General features: G+C 40.2%; 1 protein-coding gene and 1 long non-coding RNA gene across 2 annotated transcripts in view; one reads left to right on the forward strand and one right to left on the reverse strand.

The window, feature by feature from the left end:
• The first annotated feature begins 3,898 nt into the window (after window positions 1-3,898).
• On the forward strand, window positions 3,899-6,573 carry LOC118816133. The gene is made up of 3 exons (XR_005007846.1): window positions 3,899-3,991; window positions 5,634-5,700; window positions 5,811-6,573. It is a non-coding gene; the product is annotated as an uncharacterized LOC118816133 (long non-coding RNA).
• An 8,896-nt stretch (window positions 6,574-15,469) lies between these two features.
• Window positions 15,470-22,050, reverse strand: part of msra (methionine sulfoxide reductase A) — a 112,015-nt gene continuing 105,434 nt past the window's right edge. The window contains exon 6 of the mRNA XM_036581167.1: window positions 15,470-15,782. Within this exon, the coding sequence (XP_036437060.1) occupies window positions 15,618-15,782 (165 nt within the window). The 3' untranslated portion in view covers window positions 15,470-15,617. The remainder of the gene's footprint in view (window positions 15,783-22,050) is intronic.

The raw sequence follows: 22,050 nt of genomic DNA on the forward strand, positions 1-22,050 counted from the left end.
CCACCAAATGCTGTAAATTTTTCATTTTCCGTACCAGAATCTCACTTTAATATGTTCAGATTTCTAGCTTGTGTAATGATGTTCGAATGAGTCTTTTTCCCACAACACATCAGCGCTGTGATGTGCCATTGTCGTAGTAACCGGTTGAAGCTCTTGTGTGAAGTATTAATGTCATGAACGTGCTTTCTAAACAAGCTTGAAGAAGCTAGCAGGCTCAAGTGTCTAATGTTCAGTGTTAAAGGCTGTAGCTTCAGTGTCAGTACACTTCATATAACATGACTCCCCTGAATTTCTCCCTAAAATATTCTCCTCTAAGATTCGATACCGTGAGAGATTACAAGGGATTGAGGAGCAATTGAATGACAACAGATTCATGTGGTCTGCCTGTCATTCCTTTTTAGTCCTCTAGTTGGCGATATGCATGGCTTCAGCTCACTACAGTTCAGGAAACAGGGTACTCTCCATTCTGCTACCGCATTCCTATCTGCATTGTGACTCACCAGTGTATCTCTCTGCCTCAGGCTCAATTAGAGTCTATCTCACTAGCAATGCATGATGTCGTTGCCTCCTAGACAAAGGGACCAAACCATGTAGCAACATAAATCCCCAAACCAGAACAGTGGGAGACGTTAAACCTTGTGTCTGTATATTAACATTTAGTGTACATTTACATAACATTTATACTGAGTATTCATTTCTGGTGCAAACACACCACTGGTCAAACAGTCACGTCTGTGTACTGGACAAAAGCAATATAACAAGACTGATTTGACCTTAACATTAAGATGGCGCCCCCTGTTGTGCCCATCTTGCACCAATAAGTTCTTCCCACACACACACCTACAATCTACAAATTCCAGTTCCATGTACACAGATGACACCAGCTTACCTTGCTGTACATTACTGAACATTTCTGTGTGATTCCAGCACTTTGTTAATCACTGCACATTGTATCCGTAAAAGGTCCGAATATTGTATTCCATTTTTAACATTTCTTTCTGAACACGTTATATTATATTTGTTCTTTCGAAAGTCTGTTTGTTTGATCAGGAGTTAGTGTTAATGTTGTTGAGGAAACAATATCTGTATTGTGTACTCATGCAAGATTATCGGTGTTCTGGTCATTTACATGTCTGACCTGCCTGCCTACACGAAGAAGACATATCTGTATATATCAATACTATTTTTACTGCATTTTTGTAGAAATATTCATGGTAGCCATGTATAAGTAGTCAAATGATTCTTCGTTAGTATTAAAAGAGTTTGGTTTTAATGTTTTGGTCTCATCTGGTTATTTCAGTTGACGATGCAAAAAAGGGAAAGTGTACATAACATTGTGATAAGCAGTTAGAATAATGCACAGCTTCTTTATAGAATACATTCATATGGCTTACACACTTACATTTATTTATTACATCAGTTATTAAATGAATTTATTTTTTCTTATGAATTAGTGCTTTTTTAGTACAAACTTCAGGTTCTTATTTTATATTGATAAAAGAAATATAATGCTGTGGTTTATCTCCTCACATTTGATTGAATATCAGTCTGAATAAATTAGGACAATTTCAACAAGTACAAACACGGTTCCAAAATGTGCAAAATGACTGCATATCGAATACTACATATCAAATGTTGAAACACTGAAATGTTTTCCTGTTCTTGTTTGATACAGGATTTCAGCTGTTCAGCAGTTCAGGGTCTCCTTTGTCATATTTTCATGTCATAATGTGCAATAATGCATCTGTGATTTCTAAAAAGACTTTCTAATTTTGATTCATTGGACCACAGGACACTTTTCCACTTTGCCTCAGTCCATCTTAAATGAGCTCAGGCCCAGAGAAGGTGGCAGCGTTTCTGGATCCTGTTTATATATGGTTTCTTCTGTGCTTTAGAGCTTTAACTTTATGTATTTGTGGATGCAGCGATGAACTGTTTTCATAGACTGTTTTCTGAGCCCATGCAGTGATTTCACTACAGAATCATGTCTGTTTTTAATGCAGTGCTGCCTGAGGGCCTGAAGATCATGGCCAGCCAAAATCAATTATTGGTTTTGTCCCTTGCATACAGAGATTTCTCCAGATTCTCTACTACTATTACTTTTACTACTACTATCTCTACTGCTGTTATGTAGTAGAGATGATGAAATCCCCAAGTTCTTTGCTATTTTACATATAGAAATGTTATTATTGAATTTCTGCACTATTTGTTTTTCACAGAGTGGTGAAATCCTCCCCACCTTTACTTCTAAATTAGTGTCTCTGAGATGCTCTTTTTGTGTCCAATCATATTACTGCCCTGTTGCCAGTTAACCTAATCAGATGTCCACCAGTTGATTTTTAGCATTACACAACTTTACCAGTCTTTTGTTGCCCCCGTCCCAACTTTTTTGGAACGTGTTCCTGGCATCAAAATCAAAATGGTCAGATTCAAAAAAACAATAAAACTTTCATCATAAGTTTCATCATTTGATTAGTTGTCTTTGTACTATTTTCAATTGAACATAGGGTTTAAAGGATTTAGACATCATTGCATTCTGTTAATTACATTTTGCACAGTGTCCCAACTTTTTCTGGAGATGGGTTGTAGTTTTTACAGATCTCTGCAAATGTTGCACAGAAAAAAGTTCAACAATCTGATTGGCAGGTGATCCTTTTGGTCTGGATTTTTCAGATTGTCAAGATAAGCAGAGCCATGGTGACAGAATCAACTGCCCTGTTAGAGAAAGGGGTGCATGTTTCAAACATGATGTAATTTTCTTCTAGTGAATAAACCACCTGAAGGAACCACCTTCCTTCATTCAGCCATTCAGAACGGGTTTTCTCAGTTCTGTATGACAAACTCAATAGGTTTTTCTCAAATTACCTTTATTATAGCTTCCATTCTTTTGGGAGACCTGCTTTCAGTTTTTTCGAAGAAATCTGCAATATTTTTTCCTTACCTTCAAAGTTCAGTCTTAGAAGTTAGTTGCATTTACTGCTGCTCACAATCAAAGTAATCCCAAACACATTCAATGATGAGGTCTGGACTCATAGGGTGGTCACTCCAGTGTTCTGAGAAAATTAGCAGCTTCTTTGTTTGTCTTTTTCCTTTTCTCAGTGAGGCTTTTTGATGGCTGCACAGTCTTTCAGACTCAGTGTTGGTGTTGGGTTGTCTTCTCACAGTCGAAGGAGGAACAGAAATGGATAGATTTCTTTCAGATATGGAAACCTCTTAGAGACTCATGTACTGTTTATCTGACAGTGACAGTTTTGGTTTCCCATTTCCCAGACTTTTTTGTCTTTATTTCAGTGTTTTATGACCCCCACACTGTCCACACATGATTTAATCTAGTCTAGGGAAAAACAGATAGCAACACAAAAACAAATAGACCAGCACATCGATTCAATGCTCAAGTGAATAGGTATTGTATGTCAAGGCAAAGAGTTGCAGAGTTGTTGACTTTTAGTGAGTTACAGTATCAGAAAACAGGCAACATAGTACAAGTATCAAAAAGATAAAAGCTAAACAAAACTGAGTGCAAACATCAAATCTAGATCATGATTCTAATTGGTCTGTATCTCCAAAACGCCAGGAGAACAACAAACACACAGAACACAAAACCACAGCTTTCCTAAAGACCACCATGGACCACGTGGAGAAACCACTTCGGGCCAACTGCACCTTATGGCTGTCGCTTTATCAAGGGCGAATCTTCATTCAGCCACCAATCACAGCATGCATGGTAGTCAGCTGACATCAGTTTCACCAGATCAGCTGATCCAAACACTTTCTCCTAGGAAACAGAGAAAGAAAGAAAAAAACACAAAAGACCAGCAGAGGGCAGCAACAGAGGAAGTAACACTGCCTATGATGTAACCTACTTGTGATAATGACGCTGGCTTCCGGATTCGTCCAGATTAACTCTGATGTACGGAAAACCTGGGAAACACAGCAGGAAGTGGCTGAGGAAATCACTGCAGAGGAGAAAACTTCACCTCCCATGAAAGCAGTAAGTGACACTGGGCTGTATTCCACTCTCTAAACATTCTGAGACGTGTATTGCTACGGTTTAACAATGACATTAGACAGTGAGTTAACACACTGGGGGTGGTTTACAGCTCTGCTCCACGCTGCATTTGGCCAACCGGCAAAAACAGGACATTTCTGTGCCTGCTGGTGTCCCCAGTGCTTTACTGATGTTAAGGAGGAGTAGGAATGTCATCGGTCTGCCTTCCTCTCAGGGACTTCATCCGTTCTTGTGCCACTGCCTGTTCAGCTCAGTACGTCACTGCCTCATGTGGATTCTATGCCAAAGCACTAGCAGTCTGAGGTGAAGCTCAGTCTGATGTAAAGCTGAGTCTGATGTGAAGCTCAGTCTGAGGTGAAGCTCAGTCTGATGTAAAGCTCAGTCTGAGGTGAAGCTCAGTCTGGTGTAAAGTCTAAGGTTCTTACTTCAGTGTCAGAACTTTGTCTCCAATACTGTCTGTGTGCCACTCCAGCTTCTCTGCCTGCCTGTCCCCAGTTTTTTGTCTTCACCGTCTTAAGATTCCAGCTTTTGTAGTCTTTATTTTTCCATGGTCTCTCTTGTCACACCAGCCTCTGCATATTCTGCCTCCATGGCTCCTTTACCTGCAGCGTCTGTGACGTCTACTGATTCCTGTGTCTTCGCCTCTGCAGTGATTTTCACAGCCACCTCTGCTGTATTGTTTCCGGCTGTAGCTTCTGTTCCCCAGCTGTCTAACATCTGCCAAGTCTCTGGATAGTCGTCTTAACTCTTCGACTAGCTGTCTGTCTCTCTGACTCTTCGTTCTCTTGTCCTGCCTTTCAACTACGATCCAGTTTTTGGTTCCAATTTCAGTCTCTCTTCTCTCTCTGGGTGTTTTTCCACTCCACAAAGAACCACTAGAAAAACTGGAACTCTGCTTTTTCCGGTAGTCATCAGTTTAGTACTGAAGGTTCCAGTTTTATCGTACCTGTTCAAGAATGGTACCAACATGGTATTTGATGGTGACATTCGCATCAGAAGCCTTTACTTTTCCAGGTGAGCATAAAGTCACTGAACACTATTATGTAATAGTGCACCAGACTGTAAACTAGAACGGTATGTTGATGTGTCCGTTACTGTTTCTAGAACTGTGAGAGTTTGCTGTGGTAATCTACTCAAAATGAGCGTTCTCGTTTGTACTAGTCTCCACAGAAGTATGTTTTGCTCATATTTTCACTCTCAGTATAGAAAAAAACAAACTTTGCTTGATTATGTACAGAACTCTTTAAAAAGTGCACTTGCTTCATGGGAGCTCAGATTTGCCTCCTCAGCCCTGCAAACTTGTTCAGTGGCTTGTTTTTCTACTGCATTGAGCAGACAGGGAGCTGTGCTGATGATGCAGTGTGAGGTAGATAGATATCAGTTCAGCTACAGAACCTGATCTTCTCATTTATCACACTGAAGTACTGCATATGGCCTAAAGATCACCAACAGTGGACGATTCCCAAACAGCGTCTACATTGAGGGTAATCTGAACTAATCAAACGCTCGTTCTTTGTTTACAAATGTCTCCACTGCATAAAAATAAGCAGTTTAACTTCATAAGATACACTATTAAATAGTATTACAATAACAATGCTTGGATTCCTGTTTATTTTGTGTCCAGGAGTGGAATTAATTCTTTCCAGGACAGGTGACCAAAAACCTGGACAATCCAGGGAAATCCCAGACAGGTGGTAACCCTGCACTGCATGTCTTCTTATTCCTGTTTCTGCAGCTGCTTTAACCACAGTTTCTCAGGTTCTGCAGTTTTTAACACTGTCTCTGTGCCTCCAACCTGCAGTTGAACCCACAGCAACGCTTGATACTGTCCTACACACTGACACTGCCCTACCAAGGATTTTACTCCCGAGCTCCAGCTGCAGTTATTGATGACCACTGCTCCTGTTGCCTAGTATCTGGGGGTGGGTCACTGGATCACCAGCTTCTCTGACGCCCTGAGGAAGATGAAATCCTCCTTTAGAATTGGGAATGGACGTCACCTGAGGTTCTGAAATGTATCATGATGCCAGTGGAGATGTTGCTACCTGGTGTCCCAGAAACAGCACCATCATTGTGGGAGGATGCTGTTCTGCCTCTGCCAATGCTGTACCTCCGTACTACACTGTGGTCACAATGAGTTCACTGAAGAACCATTTTTGGTTCCCCAAAGAGCTCACACATCTCACTTATAGACATGGTTCTCCAAAGAAACATTCACAATTGGTTCTTCTATGGCGTTCCTCCAAAGAACCCTTTACGGCACCTTCATTATAAGAGAGAGGTTCTGGTGTGAATGTGGCAGGTTTATCATCTGTGACTCTGACTTAATTGTAACTTGGCTTCACTCAAGGTTTCTTCTTCATATCATATTAGGAAGGTTTTCCTTTTCACTCTAGTCCTTGGGTTCTGTTGGGTCATGACCTGTAAAGCTGCTACATGAAACTGTCTATTGGAAAAAGCACAATATAAATAAAACTGATTTCTTTGCCGATGTCTTTTTAAAGCCTAATCTGGTTGAGCTCTTATTATTCCTCTCACAGCTCTTTCATGGCAGTTTCTGGGGTGATTCTGATGCAACTAGCTGGCTTGAGTGCTTCCCAACAGCCTGGCTGTCTACTGCTGCTGGTAGTCAGGGTGCAGCAAGACACCTGTGTTCTCAGACAGCCGCAGAGCAGTGTTTGTCAATGGGGCTCTTATATTGTATAAAAGCAAAAAATGGAGTAAGTAAATTTATCAGGATTTGTCAAAAAAATGTCTGAGAGATTTTAACCTTTAACACTTTGAATTTTAAAAGACATTAGGCAGCAGCATGGGACAACTGACAGGCAATCTGTCAAATTCATATTCCACATCCATCTAATACACTCAAAAATGGCATGTTGAGCTGTTCTAGTAGCTTAGCATGCTACAGCTGCACCACAGCACAGCACAGGTGGATTCCAGCTCAGTAAAGATTCACAGATGCAGGTTTTGAGGACATAAAGACCCGAATCTGAGGAAAAGAACGTATGTTTGTATGTGGAGCTGCTATTTCAAGCTGCTTTTGCTTCAACATCCTCATTAGCAGTAGTAGCTGTGTTAGCTTAGCGAGACGGCCTAAACAGCTTAACACACAGCCACACAGGTTCGTTCCAGCTCATTGAAGCCTCATTGATGCAAATTCAGAGAATAAATCTCAAACACATCTGGCTGTTACTACATTGAACAGAAAGTCTAAAGAATGCTGGCTAAATTTCTCAATGCCAGACTAAAAACTATTGAAAGCCAAAAAGACAAAAAATCCAAACTCAGGAAAATATGAAAATACAGGAGTCAGAGTTAATGGCACTGGGAACAGCAACGGCGATACCTTGCAAAGAAAAACTGGGAGTAGATATAGTCCTAAATAATAAACACAGTCCAGTGAAGGAGGGCAGGCCAGTGATCAGAGGCCCAATGGGAGGCGTGATGCTCTCATGTTACAGTAAGGAATTATATGTTATGAAGTTTTGGTAGAATAGCCTGTTGGTAGTTAGTAGTATTTGAGCTTTGAAAGACCATCTTTGGGGACCCATTTCACACTTTCCACTGGTTCCTCGCTGCCCTCTTGTGGAACAGCAGTAAAGCCTCCCTGGCAGTATCGGTTAGGGCAGAATTTCTTTGAATGGAAAATACTGAAAATAATTTAATGCTCAATAAATTGAATCATTGAGGATTTTTTATTAATTATGTTATATTATTTATTGTATAGTAAGTGGAGCTGATAAAATGGACAATGAGCATAGAAACGAGGAGTCATGTTGTTATGCCTGATCGGTGTATGTGCAGCACAAATTTTCTACAGAAAACCCAAAAATTTGATTTGGTTGATTTCAAGCAGAAACACTTCAGGACATTTGTCAATATTTATTGTGTGGGTTGCTGCCTGTTCGGTCTTCCTCCTCCTAGTTTGCGCTTGGTGACATCAGCAGTATGTAGACAGACGCCTGAGCTGAGCGACCTTTAAAGCACTGGCTCTGTCATTGGAAGACCACGAGTTCAAACCTCAGCCATGCCACAGCCACCCGTGGCCAGGAGTCCAACAAAGCGTTATTGGCCTCACTCAGCGCAGCGCTGGCTTCATGTGACCTGGTAGAAGCATGTGCTGGTGGTATTGTGCCGTTGATGGAGACCTAGTTAGCAGATGGAATTGAACAGGACTAAAATTGGGAAGAAAAATGCCCCTTGATGGCACATTTCATTATCATGATCAACTGAATGACAAGGTAAATTAACGCATTTTAGCTCATATGTTTTATGCCACATGAAACAGACAGCTGTGAACAAACCCCTCCACTCTGGTCTTTGCTTGTATCTCAAGTAATTTTGAGCGAGAGGCCACTCCTGAGTCCGCACTGATGTAGTTCTCTCCTAAGGCTGCAATTGGGACACATAGAGGGGCTCTAAAGAGGCACTCTTTAGAGCCCCTCTATGTGTCCCAATATATATATATATCTCGTGGGAGGTGCTGTAGCCTAACCCAGTGCTCAGTAGGCAGAAGGCAGGAAACACCCTGGACAAACACCTAGTCCATCACAGGGTGGCTAGACAAAAAAAATAAAAATCTGCTCCTTGTATGTATTGTGCAGTCTTGTATACCTAAGTTATTATTGGCAACTGCAGCTACCATCAGTCAGTTTTATCAGACCAGGGCTTTACCTGTTTACACCAGAAGATGTCAGTAAATATCTCAAAATCATCTTTCTGACCATGGTGAAATATTGGACTACTCAATTTCTGCAAATGACTGTAAGAGGTACAGATAGAGAGTATTAGAAAATATTGCTTTAGAAGGAGTTTTAAAAATATAACAATGAGTTTTAAAATACAAATTAATAAAGTTTTAAAAATATAGAGAATTCGGTATCCCTCATAAACCACATTACATCAATACACCAGATTTGTTGAAATGGCTCAAATCCTGCTCTTTTTATATTTTATTTTTAACATTTGTGTAGTTTTATAGTTTCATATACCAAAAAATGGTCATAATTCATGACTATTTTCCAACGTATCTTTCTCCCTGATCACTAAACAGGCTGTTTTTGTTATTTTGCCTTTAAGACTGTTATATTTAAATGTTCTCTGTTCTAATTGGCTGTCCTGAACTGTGCCTCATTCAAAAAGCAGTTCAGCCTGAAACACTCCTTATACTGTCAGAGTGGGCGGGGCTAAACTCCTGGACACTGAACACATCATTTTAACAGTGTTTACATATTTACATCAAATTCCTTTAATTAAAACAGAAGATTTTCCAAGAAAACACACTCCATATTATAGTAAATGATTAAAGGGATAATTCACATATCACTGCTAATTTAGCTAATAGTGACGAAGTTTATGGAGACCACATTTGCATAGTATTGATCGATTCTACACTGTTAGTAATGAAGGTTCTGTTCAGGTACATTTTTCTTCATCAAGGTACAAACAGTGTAAATGTTCCCTCAAAGCTCCAACAGTAGTTTTAAGGTCTGATTGTGAACCTTAAATAAGTTTCTCCAGGTGAAAAGTTCGTATTTGTACCTTTTCATAACCGAATGTTTTAAACAGAACAGTAAAATAAAAGCCTGGAGACGAGACGGGGTGTGTGGAGTCAGTACAGCTTAGAACATATCATTTCAGTGGATTATGGTTCAGTTATGTTCCCTGACTAAAGGTACTGAGATGGACCCTCGAGGGTTCCACCCCAGTGACAAGAGGGGAACTGACCCAGAGACAGTTTAGCACCTTTTTTTCTGAGAGTGAACTTGGTTTTGTTTGTTATTAGCAACATCAGCATATTTGGACAAAGTTCTTAGTATTGTTTGTGTTTAAAAACACTTCAGACATCTAATTGCTATCAGCACTTCTGCGCACAATTCTGGTTTGTTATGTTTGTATGGAACGGAACATCTCATATTAAACCACACTGAATGACTTTGTTTACATATTAACTGTTTAATTAGGCAGAAATTTTGGGAGCTCAGTAGTTTCCTGTAGTTCAGTTCTTTGTGTAATGCTGCCATGCATAAATTTGTCCTTTTTTCAGGCTGTGGAAGGTGCTGGTAACTTGGGTCCATGCCTGAGTGCATGTGTGTGTGTGTGTGTGTGTGTGTGTGTGTGTGTGTGTGTGTGTGAGTGTATGTGTGTGTGTGTGTGTGTGTGTGAATGTGTGTGTGTGTGTGTGTGTCTTTGTGTGTTTCAGAACTGGATGGCCAACGCGAGTGCGTCACTGTGCATCCTGGCTTCATCACACTGCCGAGTACAGCAGGCTGGTACAGGCTGATGACAGGCCAGGTTCCAGGGCACCAGTGCCAGTTTTGCCCAGGGTGGCACGCTCTGAACAGTACAGGAAAGGGTGCATGGGGTGGATGCCACCTGCTTCAAGAATTCACCAAAACTCACTCGTGCCCTCTGCTTTACCAGAACCCCACCCTGTACACCAGGCCCCCCTGCACTCCTTCAGTTCTGTGGTGAAGTTCAAACCAAGGTTGCTGCACAATTTTAAAAACAAATACACCATTTTATCTCAATACCATTTCCACTGCACAACAACACACACTCACATGTGTCAGTGTCCACTCTATTCTATTAGACTGAATAAAAATGATACACACCCCTCGGATGGCCTTTTCAGTGTGTTTGACTTTGTTATCAGTTGGTCATCCTCCAGCTCAGGGGTGTCACACTGAGTTCCTTTCCCCAAGATTAGCATTTCCCTCTTCTAACACACTGAATTCAACTCACAGAGGCCTTGCTAATTAGCTGATAAGTTGAATCAGGTGTGTTTCATGAGGAAGGATACTAAAGTCTTCAGTGCTGTGGCCTGAAAGGAACTCGGTTTGACACGTCTGCTCCAGCCCTTTATCATTGGTCAGTTACTGAACACAGGACCAGCGTTGGCTAGATATTTGTGGATGTCAGATCATTCAGAATCATGTCAATATACACAGTGACTTAAAAAATACCACAAATAGTACAACCTCTTTTCCAAAAAAGTTGGGACACTGTGCAAAATGTAAATAAAAACTGAATACAATATTGGACAAATCATTATATATTCATTATATTTAACTGACAATACCACAAAGACAGCATATCAAACTGAAACTGAGAAATTTTATTGTTTTTTGAAAAATATTTGCCCATTTTGAATTTAATGCCAGCAACACATTTCAATAAAGTTGTGACAGGGGCAACAAAAGACTGGCAAAGTTGTGTAATGCTAAAAAAAACACCTGGTGGAACATCTTACAACTAATTATGCTAACTGTCAAACGGGTCAGTAATGTCTTTCAGAAGTAAAGATGAGGAGGGGTTCACCACTCTGTGAAAGACTGCACCATCAAATAGTGCAACAATTCAAAAATCTCAACATAAAATAGCAAAGAACTTTTGCTTTTCATCATCTACGGTACATAATATCATTAAAAGATTCAGAGAATCTGGAGAAATCTCTGTATGTGAGGGACGAGGCCAAAAACCAGTATTTGCTGTTTGTGATCTTTGGGCCCTCAGGCAGCACTGCATTAAAAACAGACATGATTCTGTAGTGGAAATCACTGCATGGGCTCAGAAACACTTCTGAAAAACACTGTCTGTGAAAACACACTGCATCCACAAATGCTAATTAAAACTCTAAAACACAAAGAAGAACACGTATATAAACAGGATCCAGAAACACTGCCACCTTCTCTGGGCCCGAGCTCATTTAAAATGGACTGAGATGAAGTGGAAAAGTGTCTTGTGGAACAACAAATCAAAATTTTTTATTCTTTTTGGAAATCATGGACACTGGCTAAAGAGCAGAGGGACCATCCAGCTTGTTATCAGTGCACAGTTCAAAAGCCAGTATTTGTGATGGTGTAGCGGAGCATTAGTGCACATGGCATGGGTGACGTGCACATCTGTGAAGGCGCCATTAATGCTGAACGATATATACATGTTTTGGCAACATATGCTGCCATCCGGACGACGTCTTTTTTAAGAAATTTAAAAATGTTTGATTATTTCAGCAAGACAATGTCAAACCACATTCTGCATGTATTACAGCAGCATTGCTCCGTATTAAAATAGTCCGAGTGTTAAACTGACCTGCCTGCAGTCCAGATCTGTCACCACTGATAACATTTGTTGCATTATGAAATGAAAAATACGACAAATGAGACCCTGAACTGTGGAGCAGCTGAAATCCTGCATGAAACAAGAACAGGATAACATTTCACTTTCAGAACTACAGCAGTGTCTCCTCAGTTCCCAAACGCTGTAAGAGTGTTGATAAAGAAGAGGTGATGAAGCACAGTGGTAAACAGGCCCCCATCCCAACTTTTTGGAATGTGTTGCTGGCATTAAATTTAAAAAGGGCAAATATTTTTCAAAAACCAAAACAATTCTCAGTTTCAACATTTGATTTGTTGAAATAGTATTTAAATAGTGTACAAATAGTATTTGTAGTATTTTTAATTTAAAATATGGTTCACTTGATCTGCACAATATTGCATTCTGTTTTTATTTACATTCTGCACAGCGTCCCAACTTTTTTGGAAATGAGGTTGTATAAAAGAGGCATTTTCAAGCCTTTATGAGCTTCATGACTTTTTTACATGTTTTAAGACTTTTTAAGGATCTGTAGGAACTCTCGGAACACTGCACTGGGACAGAAAACACACAGCAGGAAGCTGTAATGCCACATGATAGATTTCACTTTGCCCAGTGTGGACATGATCAACTTCTCTCAGAGCAGATTTTAACGAGTTAAAGTTGGCAATATCTTAGGAAAAACAGTAATAACTTCATAATAACATCGTGTCTGTTTTAGCAGAGGTGACTGAATATCGCCAAGATGGTAAAGCATGTTTGTTCCTTTGGGAGAATAATATGATTCCAAACACACTCCTCATGCACTTCATGCCAAATAGTAGATGTAAAAGTACAAGCCAAATGAAACCATGCCCTGTTTTCAAACACCGTTCAGCTTATCTACCCTTCATTACAGCATAGAAATCTGGGAAAGAAAACCAGGAACGTAGTTCTATTATGCACATGTGGGAGTTGAAGCCTTTGTTCATTTATATCAATGATACTGGAGCAGTAATGAACACTAACAGAGAGAAAGAAGAGCCTCAGTGGTTCACACTTGGCTAAAGGATGTAGACGGTCTTGGCAAAAAAGATATTTGTATTTAATAGAAACTTGTCTTTAAAGTCTATATTAGTAAAAGCCATAGTAGTACTTTTATTTCACTGTTAAGATTTGGTTGGGATCAAGAGGGCTGAGATCTTGAAAAAGGATTTTTAGCATAAGACATCAACATTAAACTATTAAACTATTGGAAATCCCATAGTGGAGCCAGCGGAAATGAGCGTTTAATATGTTGGTTCATTTGGTGGGTTATGGGTCATGGGTTGTTTTTGATTTGACATTTCTAGCCGAAACCGAAGGCTTAACCCTATTAGTCACGGTTCACAACTACACTTTACAGTATCTTAATTATGTTTTGCGATTTTTTTAAAAGCTGAAATGCTAAAGAAAATATGTACCGTTTGTTATGAGCTGAACAGAGAGTACGGGAAGGTAGATGTGAGTTATTTTCTGTTTACACCTGAATGATTAGGTCGTTTTTCATTTCAGCGATTCTTGGGGCTGGTGTTTCGCTAAAACAGTGGGAGGACACGTCTGGGCAATACATCAGAATCATTTTCTGATAGCGTAATTATTCTGATTGCCCAGCCCCAGAACCTGGGCCCGTCACACCGGCTCAGTGGATTACTCTGAGGGAAACCAGGGGCTCCTCAAAAAGCCTGATTCTCTGATTGTGCTGTGGATGTAGAGCGAACCTCCTGTGCTGGAGCGTCTCGCTAATGGGAGAAAATGAAACACGCGGCGGCGCTTTGAGCAGCACAGAACACTTGTTTGTGGTGGCGAGGCTGGAAGCAAACACATAGGTAGCGGACAGATGGAAGGATGAATAGATATGTGTGCGGACGGAGGAGACAGATGGATGCGAGGACACACACACACACACACACACACACACACACACACACACACACAAGCGCGTCCTGCCTGCCATGATGAGAGCAGCTCTTCCTCCTCTGAAGGATGTGTGGGGCGGGGCTGCAGTCTGTGTGTGAGTTTGGGTTGTTTTATTTGCTTACAGTGTGACTCAGTTTGAACTTCTTTCCACAACAAACAAAACCGCCAACTGATTTACTGCAGCACTGCTTATAATGATGTGTGCAGCATTATAAAGCACTGAGGGGGGCAGGTTGAAGTATCAAGTATTGCAGTTATGGCTGGGCAATGACACTATTTATCATTATCACGTTATCTCATAATAAACCACTGAGAATATATATTTGTGGACATAGTCAGCACTTTAAAACACTTTCCAGCTGCATATTTGATTACAAAGAGACATTCCTCTTATGTCACCATGATACAAGTATGCTAGCAACGCTTTGGCAAGCACCGGGAACAAAGAGCCAGAATCAGGAGTGTGACGGTACTTTGAAGGAGGCAACGAGAACATTATGGAAGTCAGAACCAGTGCTGGGCAGCACTGGCAAAATGCAGTATGAAGAGCTGGTAGACACTAAAACTGCCCCATCAGATAAACAACCCAGAGCTTTCATCTCTGAGAGAGAGGAGAAAATCAAGCTGCTTCAGATCTGAAAACATCCACAGGTGTTTCTATCCATCCTTCCACTGTGAGAAGACGACTTAATGTTACAGGTCTGACTGTTGAAAAGTCACTACTGAGAAAATGAAATAGACAAAAAAGAATTGAATCAAAGAAAGAAGCTACTGGTTTTATCAGAGCAGTGGACTGACCATCTCAGAGTCCAGACCTCAACATCACTGAATGTGTCTGGGATTACTGGGATTGTGAGAAACAGAAAAAGTAATTTCAAAACTGAACTTTGGAGATGTGGAAAAATATCCCTACAGATTTCTTAGAAAAATCTAAAGTGAGTCTCCTGAAAAGAATGGACGCTGTAATAAAGGCAAAGAGTGGACACACTAAAAACTGACAAAAACACATAAATAATATTTAGCTGCTACGGTGTGTCATTTTTTGTTAAATATGTTTTCTGCTTTTTTCCCTGATGCTGAAAAATGACACTTAATGGTCATTTTGACTGTAGTAAATGAAGGGTGAAGGGTAGTTTCTGAGTAGCAGGACACTCTGCTCTGAGATTATACAAACCTGACTCAGCACGTTTTGATTGGGGTGTTTTGTTCAGTTCCGTTTCTCTTCATGTTACTGTAAACCAGAGACCACATTTTTGAACCGTTTTTAAAAAGCAATATGAATCATCCAGCAAATGAAATAAACTGTAGTTAATTATTTTTATTATCCACCACTAAAACCAGTACCGATCTGATACTATTGTGATATCTAACCCAGCACTGGCCCAAGACAAAGACACACGAAACAGCATTCAACACAAACACAGCTGCTGCATCGGGATCATTTTATTTCTTTGCAGACAATATTTTCTTTGTTATAGATCTGAAACTGAGACTTTTTTATAGAAGACGTGTCTGAAATTAAGGCAAAGTGAGATCATACAGTGCAAATACAGGAGGCTAATGCTAATTTTTGCTAATTTTTCAGTCCAATTGGGCACGAAACTCCAGTGCCACCCAGTCCACAGTAGCCTCCAGGGTTCTTGCTGAGGTACTGCTGATGATAGTCCTCGGCATAGAAGAACTCTTTAGCCATGGCAATCTCTGTGGTGATTGGTCCAAATCCTTCTTCTGTCAGGACCTGGCAAAAGAAACACATAAGTTCATCAGAGTTCATCTGAAAAAACGACACACGCCGTCCTTTAAAAATCGAGTTATGAGTTATTCATAACATTCTGCACATTCTGAACCCGACATACGTTTGGTCACAAAGGCCATTATTGTCCAGTGTCAAGGCATCACAAGTTTACGTTTCACAGCAGAAACAGTCAAGTGACAGCGCTGTTCTTGAGCAGAACCTGATAAATCCGTTCAGCCAATCAGTGCGCAGTATTCAGGTCAGGTGATGCAACACGGCTGCGAACTGTTTTAGGCAGAAAACAGCTCAAATGGATCCTCCCTTCAAATGTAGTCTTTAAATAACAGCTACTGCATCTAAACAGAGCTCAGTGAGTCTAACAGAGAACCACTCTGGATTCAGCCATGAGAGACGATTCATACACAAAGACCAATATTTGGGTGAAAAAGACCAAATTTCATAACTCACATACTGACTATACAGGGAACAGTGGGCCATTTAAGATTCAGCCTTATGATTTTCTGAGGTCTGAGCTTATAATCGCACAATATTGCTCATTATTATTTTTGTTGCAATTTTCAGCTACTTGTTTTACATTAAAGAATGTTAAATATTGCACTTAAAAGAAACATGAAATGACCATTGGAGTTACCTGCTTTTGCCAGAAACTACATTTAAATAAAGTTTATTTTGTAAGTTACCTGTATTTGTTGAGTTATTTTTACTTAATTAAAACAACTCAACTGCAGTTTGATATTATCTGGAATGCACAATAAAAAACGTGATTTATTAAAGTTCATTAAATGGAGACATCTTAAGGAAATCGTCAAATATATAGTATAACTATACACTGTAGTATGAACCATAACATAGTTCATATCACTGATACATGTCCAATATGTAATGTACATTACACAACAGAGCTCTGAGGTCATGCATTGATTTCAGTCAGCATTGAGCAAATAGGCCGTTTTTGTCTTTGCGAAAAATTAGGAACTTTGAAAATCACAAAAAAATCAAAAATTGTTCCAAAATTGATAAACTTTGTCCTGTGTACATTTTTCCTCTGACTCATCTGAACTGCAAGTCATTAAATAGTTGAGATATGAATATTGATGCATACATGACACAAGCTAAGATACATGACAGTAAGGTAACTACTATAGCTTTATCATACTGTAAAAACAGTGTATAGTGCTTCCAAAAGCAGTGAACAAGGGAGGGTGAGAGAGAGAGAGAGAGAGAGAGAGAGAGACAGAGAGACAGAGACAGAGACAGAGAAAGTGTGTGTGTTTACATAGAAGGCAGCATGTAGGTAGCTTGTGTCATTATGAAGGAGTGAATGGAACGGAGAGCTGGATGTCATGGATACGTGAATAGTGAATAGTGAATAGTCCATCGTCTCTCACTAAAACCTCTTCTTCGGTCTGTGTTTGACTCTGACTAAAACCACTCTCTACTAGACTTTGTACACCTGCCTCACACTATAGTTCCTATACAGTCCCTTACCTGTTCATCTAACACCCTCATGGCAATCAGGGGTCTAATTCTTATTCTCATTGCTTTAGGTTATTCTGAAAGCTTCTAGCGGTCAGGCTTCCCTCTTTTCTTTATTCATTATAGAATATTTATTAGTCATATACATCTTTAATCATTTTTCTCATTACATGTTGCCTTTGTTCTATTATTGTCCTGCTGTCTGGTGTCGACTGGAGGAGGATGGGTTCCCCTTCTGAGTCTTGGCTCCTCTTCCTCTTAGTTTCTCTTTGCCACTTGGCTTCTTCACTAAAGGCCTGAACTGCTGACTCTGCTTTATGTTAATGCCTGTTTTAAAAAGCACCACACAAACACATCTGAACTGACAAAGTACAACAGTAATCAGTTAGTCTGCATATCAGTACTTCTTCAGTACATCCTCCTTTTACTCGCTGCACACTTCAGTTATGGACTGCAACAAAATCTAGTACTTCGTCAAAAACAGAATTGGGCATTTATGATGTTTTTCCTTCTGACTATATTTAAAAATAAATAAATAAACACTGTTACTAAGAGTCTAACTCTATGATGAGTGGACATCCATTTTCTACCTTCTCCAGATTTACCACAAAGAAGGTCCTTGCCATATAAATGTGATTCTTCTGACACAGATTTGTCGTTTTCCATCCAAATATCAAATTCTTTTGCATGCGGCCTCCATTCAGATCTCACATGCATCACAGGAGTTTACATTTTTATTAATCCTTATTTGGAAATTGTGAGTTTACTTCATGTTAATAATTGATTTTGATTCTCTCTCATTTTTCCGTTACTAAACTCTCCTGGACACCTCTCTCTCACACACTCTCCCTCCCTCCCTCCCTCCATCTCTCTCTCTTGCCCGGAGATGTGTGAAGGGACGGGCCGCTCTGTGAAGGAACCTGCCAACTACCTCATTTTGCTGACCATCTGGCGTGAGCCAGGCATGCACCTGTTAGGAGCAGCTGGAGGAGACAGGAGCGAGGTACAGAGCAACCCTCTCCCTCTCTCTCTCTCCCTCTCTCTCTCTGTGCATCCATCACAGGTATCCGTAGGGGGTGTGCGAGGCTCCGCCAGTGGCCATAAATTAATAGTTCAACTGGATCAGATTCGGGCAAACAAAAGGCCGCTTTTCAGCATGGAACATGTTCTGTGTGCTGAACTCCTGAGCAGTTAAATGGTTGAGGTGTAGCAGTTATGAAACTGTGTGTGTGTGTGTGTGTGTGTGTGTGTGTGTGTGTGTGTGTGTGTGTGTGTAGGGCCATTCCACACACTTCTCTGTGTGACCCCTTTCCCCTTCCCATTTCTTGATATTTGAAATGTATCACATTAACTGTATATGAAAAAGTCCATACAGTCTCATGCAAAAGTCTCAACACTCCTAGTCAAACTACATATTTTGTAATTTATATAATTTATATAATTTATATAAAGTGCAAACTAGTTATCATCCTCTATGCACAATTTCTATTTATTTGTTGAGGTTAATGATTTTATTAACAGTAAGTTAACAGTTAACAGTAATTGTGCACTGAACAGTACAGAGGTGTGTTCTCTGTGTTCTCTGGATGGCCTGACTAATGTACTTACTTAGCAGTTACTGTGATACCTGTAATCTGTAATCTAACCTGATACCAGTGAATCTGTAATTAGTTATGTTCAAAAAGCCTCTGAAGTTCAACTCTAACAATATCAGCCACTCAGACTGCAGGTAGCCACTGCCAAAGACATTTAACCATCACATTTGATAAAGCTTGACGGTTTGCGTGGTGTTTTGTTAAGGTTACCAGTCTTATGATGTCAACTTAAATCCACAGCAGTGTTAGTTTGCATGTAGCAATATTTGTATTTCACCTTCTTGACAACCTGATAATTCAGAGAATCCAGTGACATTCAGAGGAATAAAGTACACAGAGCAAAACAGGTCAACATTCCTGTTCACCACACAACAGAGGGGATTTCAGCGAGCAGCGTTTATTTTTCCAGTGAAATGTATTCCATCAATGTTACTGAGCAAAGACTGCACAGTTCGGCTGAGGAACCTCCAAAACAGGGGAAAACTGCATTTTATGGCTACTGTAAAAAAAGGTTATGGTGCGAATAATTGTGTTCAAATGTAGTGAAGGCACAATTAGTTCCATTCAAATATATCAGAGACCTCTTTAAATTTAAATCCAGTAAATTTGACGTGTGTTTTTTACCCTGCAGAGTAGCTGTGTTGATGCTAGCGCCCTCCGCTGCAGCTGCCTGTGTCTAGGTCATTCTATGGTATTTCTCTCGCTCTCTCCGCTCAGCCGTGCCTTAACGCAGCCTTGAATAGCTCAGATCCAGCTATCGGCAGCCGCATGCTCTATCCTTGGTCTGATGCCAATTCTCCCCTACACATGCACCCTCTGGGCAGCAGGCCAAGCTGGCACAGGCAGATAGGATTGAAGTGGAGTGTTCTGATGCCTTGCGCCTCGCCGTCCTCTACCCATCAGCACGCTGCTAACTAGCTCTCGAGCACTAAGGCACAGTCCGATCGGAGAGCGGGGCCGTCGCCAAGGAGATGCCTGCCGCGGGGAGGAAGAGGAGGCATGGCCGAGAGAGCGCACAGCTGCAGAAGGTGGTCATTCTCGTTTTTACCTCTCTGCCTGTGAATGGTTTTGGCCCCGAGAGCTCAGAGGGATTTGTGTACGGCAAGAGACTAAATCACAAGAGGCCTCTGAAGCGTAATACGGGGCCCTGGTTCATTCCAGTGACTCATCAGTTAGTGACCAAAACATGAAAATCCAACAACATCCCACAAATGTAGATTACTGAGAACTGTAATAAAAGACTGCAGACAGTTAAAGGAATGGGTCACCCAAAAATCTGATTTACACACCTTTCCACTCAGCCCAGATGTAGTCAATCAGCGAAGCTTCTTTAGTTTACTTCTGGAATTACGAGGCTAACGTTGCTAACAATTTCTTTATCAATAGTCACCCAAATCTTTTCCACAAAAACATCCTCAAAACTTCTCTCAATTCGCTCAACATGTGTCCTTGTCGCTGTGGTTTAGGATACAGCATAACGTAGTGTGAACCATGTTAGCCGAGTGTTGTGCTGAATCACCATAAAAACCTTATAAAATCTTATAAAAAGAAACAACAGTTCACTTTACGAATGTAATCTGTAGTGACCATTTGCCTGTGTGACGTGCAATCATGTGAACTGGAGTTGGAATTATGCCTGCTGTCTAAAGTAGCTGCCCCAAGTACAATTACAAAAATTGGTTTATTTTAATTGCTCACAGTAAGTCATACTGTATCCTAAACCACACTGACCAGTCTGCATCAACTTAATGAAGACCTGGATGCAGTTTGAGTTGAGACAAGATTTGAAGATGTATTTACAGAGAAGATTTGAGTGACTATTGACTTCTAGTTTTGTTAGCAACATTAGCTTTGTATCTCTAGTGCTAAAGCAAAGAAGAATCTGCACACATAACGGCGGACTGTACTATGGCTATTACTGTACAGTGGCTTAGTGCATGGCTAGATCTCCTGGAGACCTACGCACGGTTCTGAAAATACACAAAAATACATGTTCCAAAAGAACAGTTCTTTGGAACAGAAGAACCACCAAGATCCTAGTAAAGAGCAGAACACCAGTGGACGCAAACTGTAAAGCCAGTGGGTTGTGTGATTTGAGTCAACTGGTTTTGTGTTCTTTTCACTAATTAAAGGGAGCTCATTGTCTGTGCTAATCGACTATGTTCTAGAGATCAAGTATGAGTCAGAATTCGTATAATAATGAAAGGCTAAAAAATCAAAAAATAAATTAGGGTTTTTAAAAAGCAAATTAGCTTGTCTTTAATGCTATTTGTTGTCATAGTACAATGCATGAGATGTCCACCAGAGAGCAGTGTAGAGCCTAACATTTTAGTCTGAGGTCCTAATCTGTTTAGTCTGATGAAGCAAATATAGAAAGACTACTGCTGCCGTCTAAAGGCTGCCGCACACTGGATGACTAGATGAGAAACGGTGAACAAAATCATACAGCACATAGTACAATATGCTATATCAGCATATACAGCTATATCATATACAGCTATATCACAGAGGAAGCATCAACAAACAAAGCAGCAACAAACATCAAGTTTATTTTGTACTCATATTTTTATTGGATTAATACTTTCAACATAATCTAGTGAATTATTACGTTTGGTATCAACTAACTCTTTACAAACTTGCTGTTTTCAAGCTAAAATAAACAAAGTGCAGTAAGTTAAGATGTGACTTTGGTAGCAACATTAGCTGAAGTAAAAGAGGGCTAATTAAAGACTGAGTGTCTTTCTGTGTGTATATTTCTAACTACATGCTACATCTACTACGGCTTCTGATGAACTGGGTGTGGATTTATTTTAATGCAGTAATAAAGAGAGGCTGAGTTTATGGACGTTGAGTGCTGGAAGTCTCTGACTGGGAGAACTCATCAGCGCTGAATGTCGGCAGTGCTGTCTGCACTTTCATTAAAATAACGGGTAGAATTTTGGGTGCTGCCTATTGTTCACATGAGTCACGTTTCAGTGTCATGTGTGGGATCGGACTGTTAACCAGCCCAGTGTGGGTGGGGGTGGGACAACAGATATGTAGAGAAATCCCGTAAATTAATACATAACCAAAATAAAATACTAATAACTCAGTAATGAACCTATATGAATAAAATAGAACAGCAAAATATTGAAAAATAATAAATTCATTTTAAAAAGCTAAGAAGCAACAAATTACGT

Source organism: Colossoma macropomum, unplaced genomic scaffold, assembly GCF_904425465.1.
Source record: "Colossoma macropomum unplaced genomic scaffold, Colossoma_macropomum, whole genome shotgun sequence".
NCBI lineage: Eukaryota > Metazoa > Chordata > Actinopteri > Characiformes > Serrasalmidae > Colossoma > Colossoma macropomum.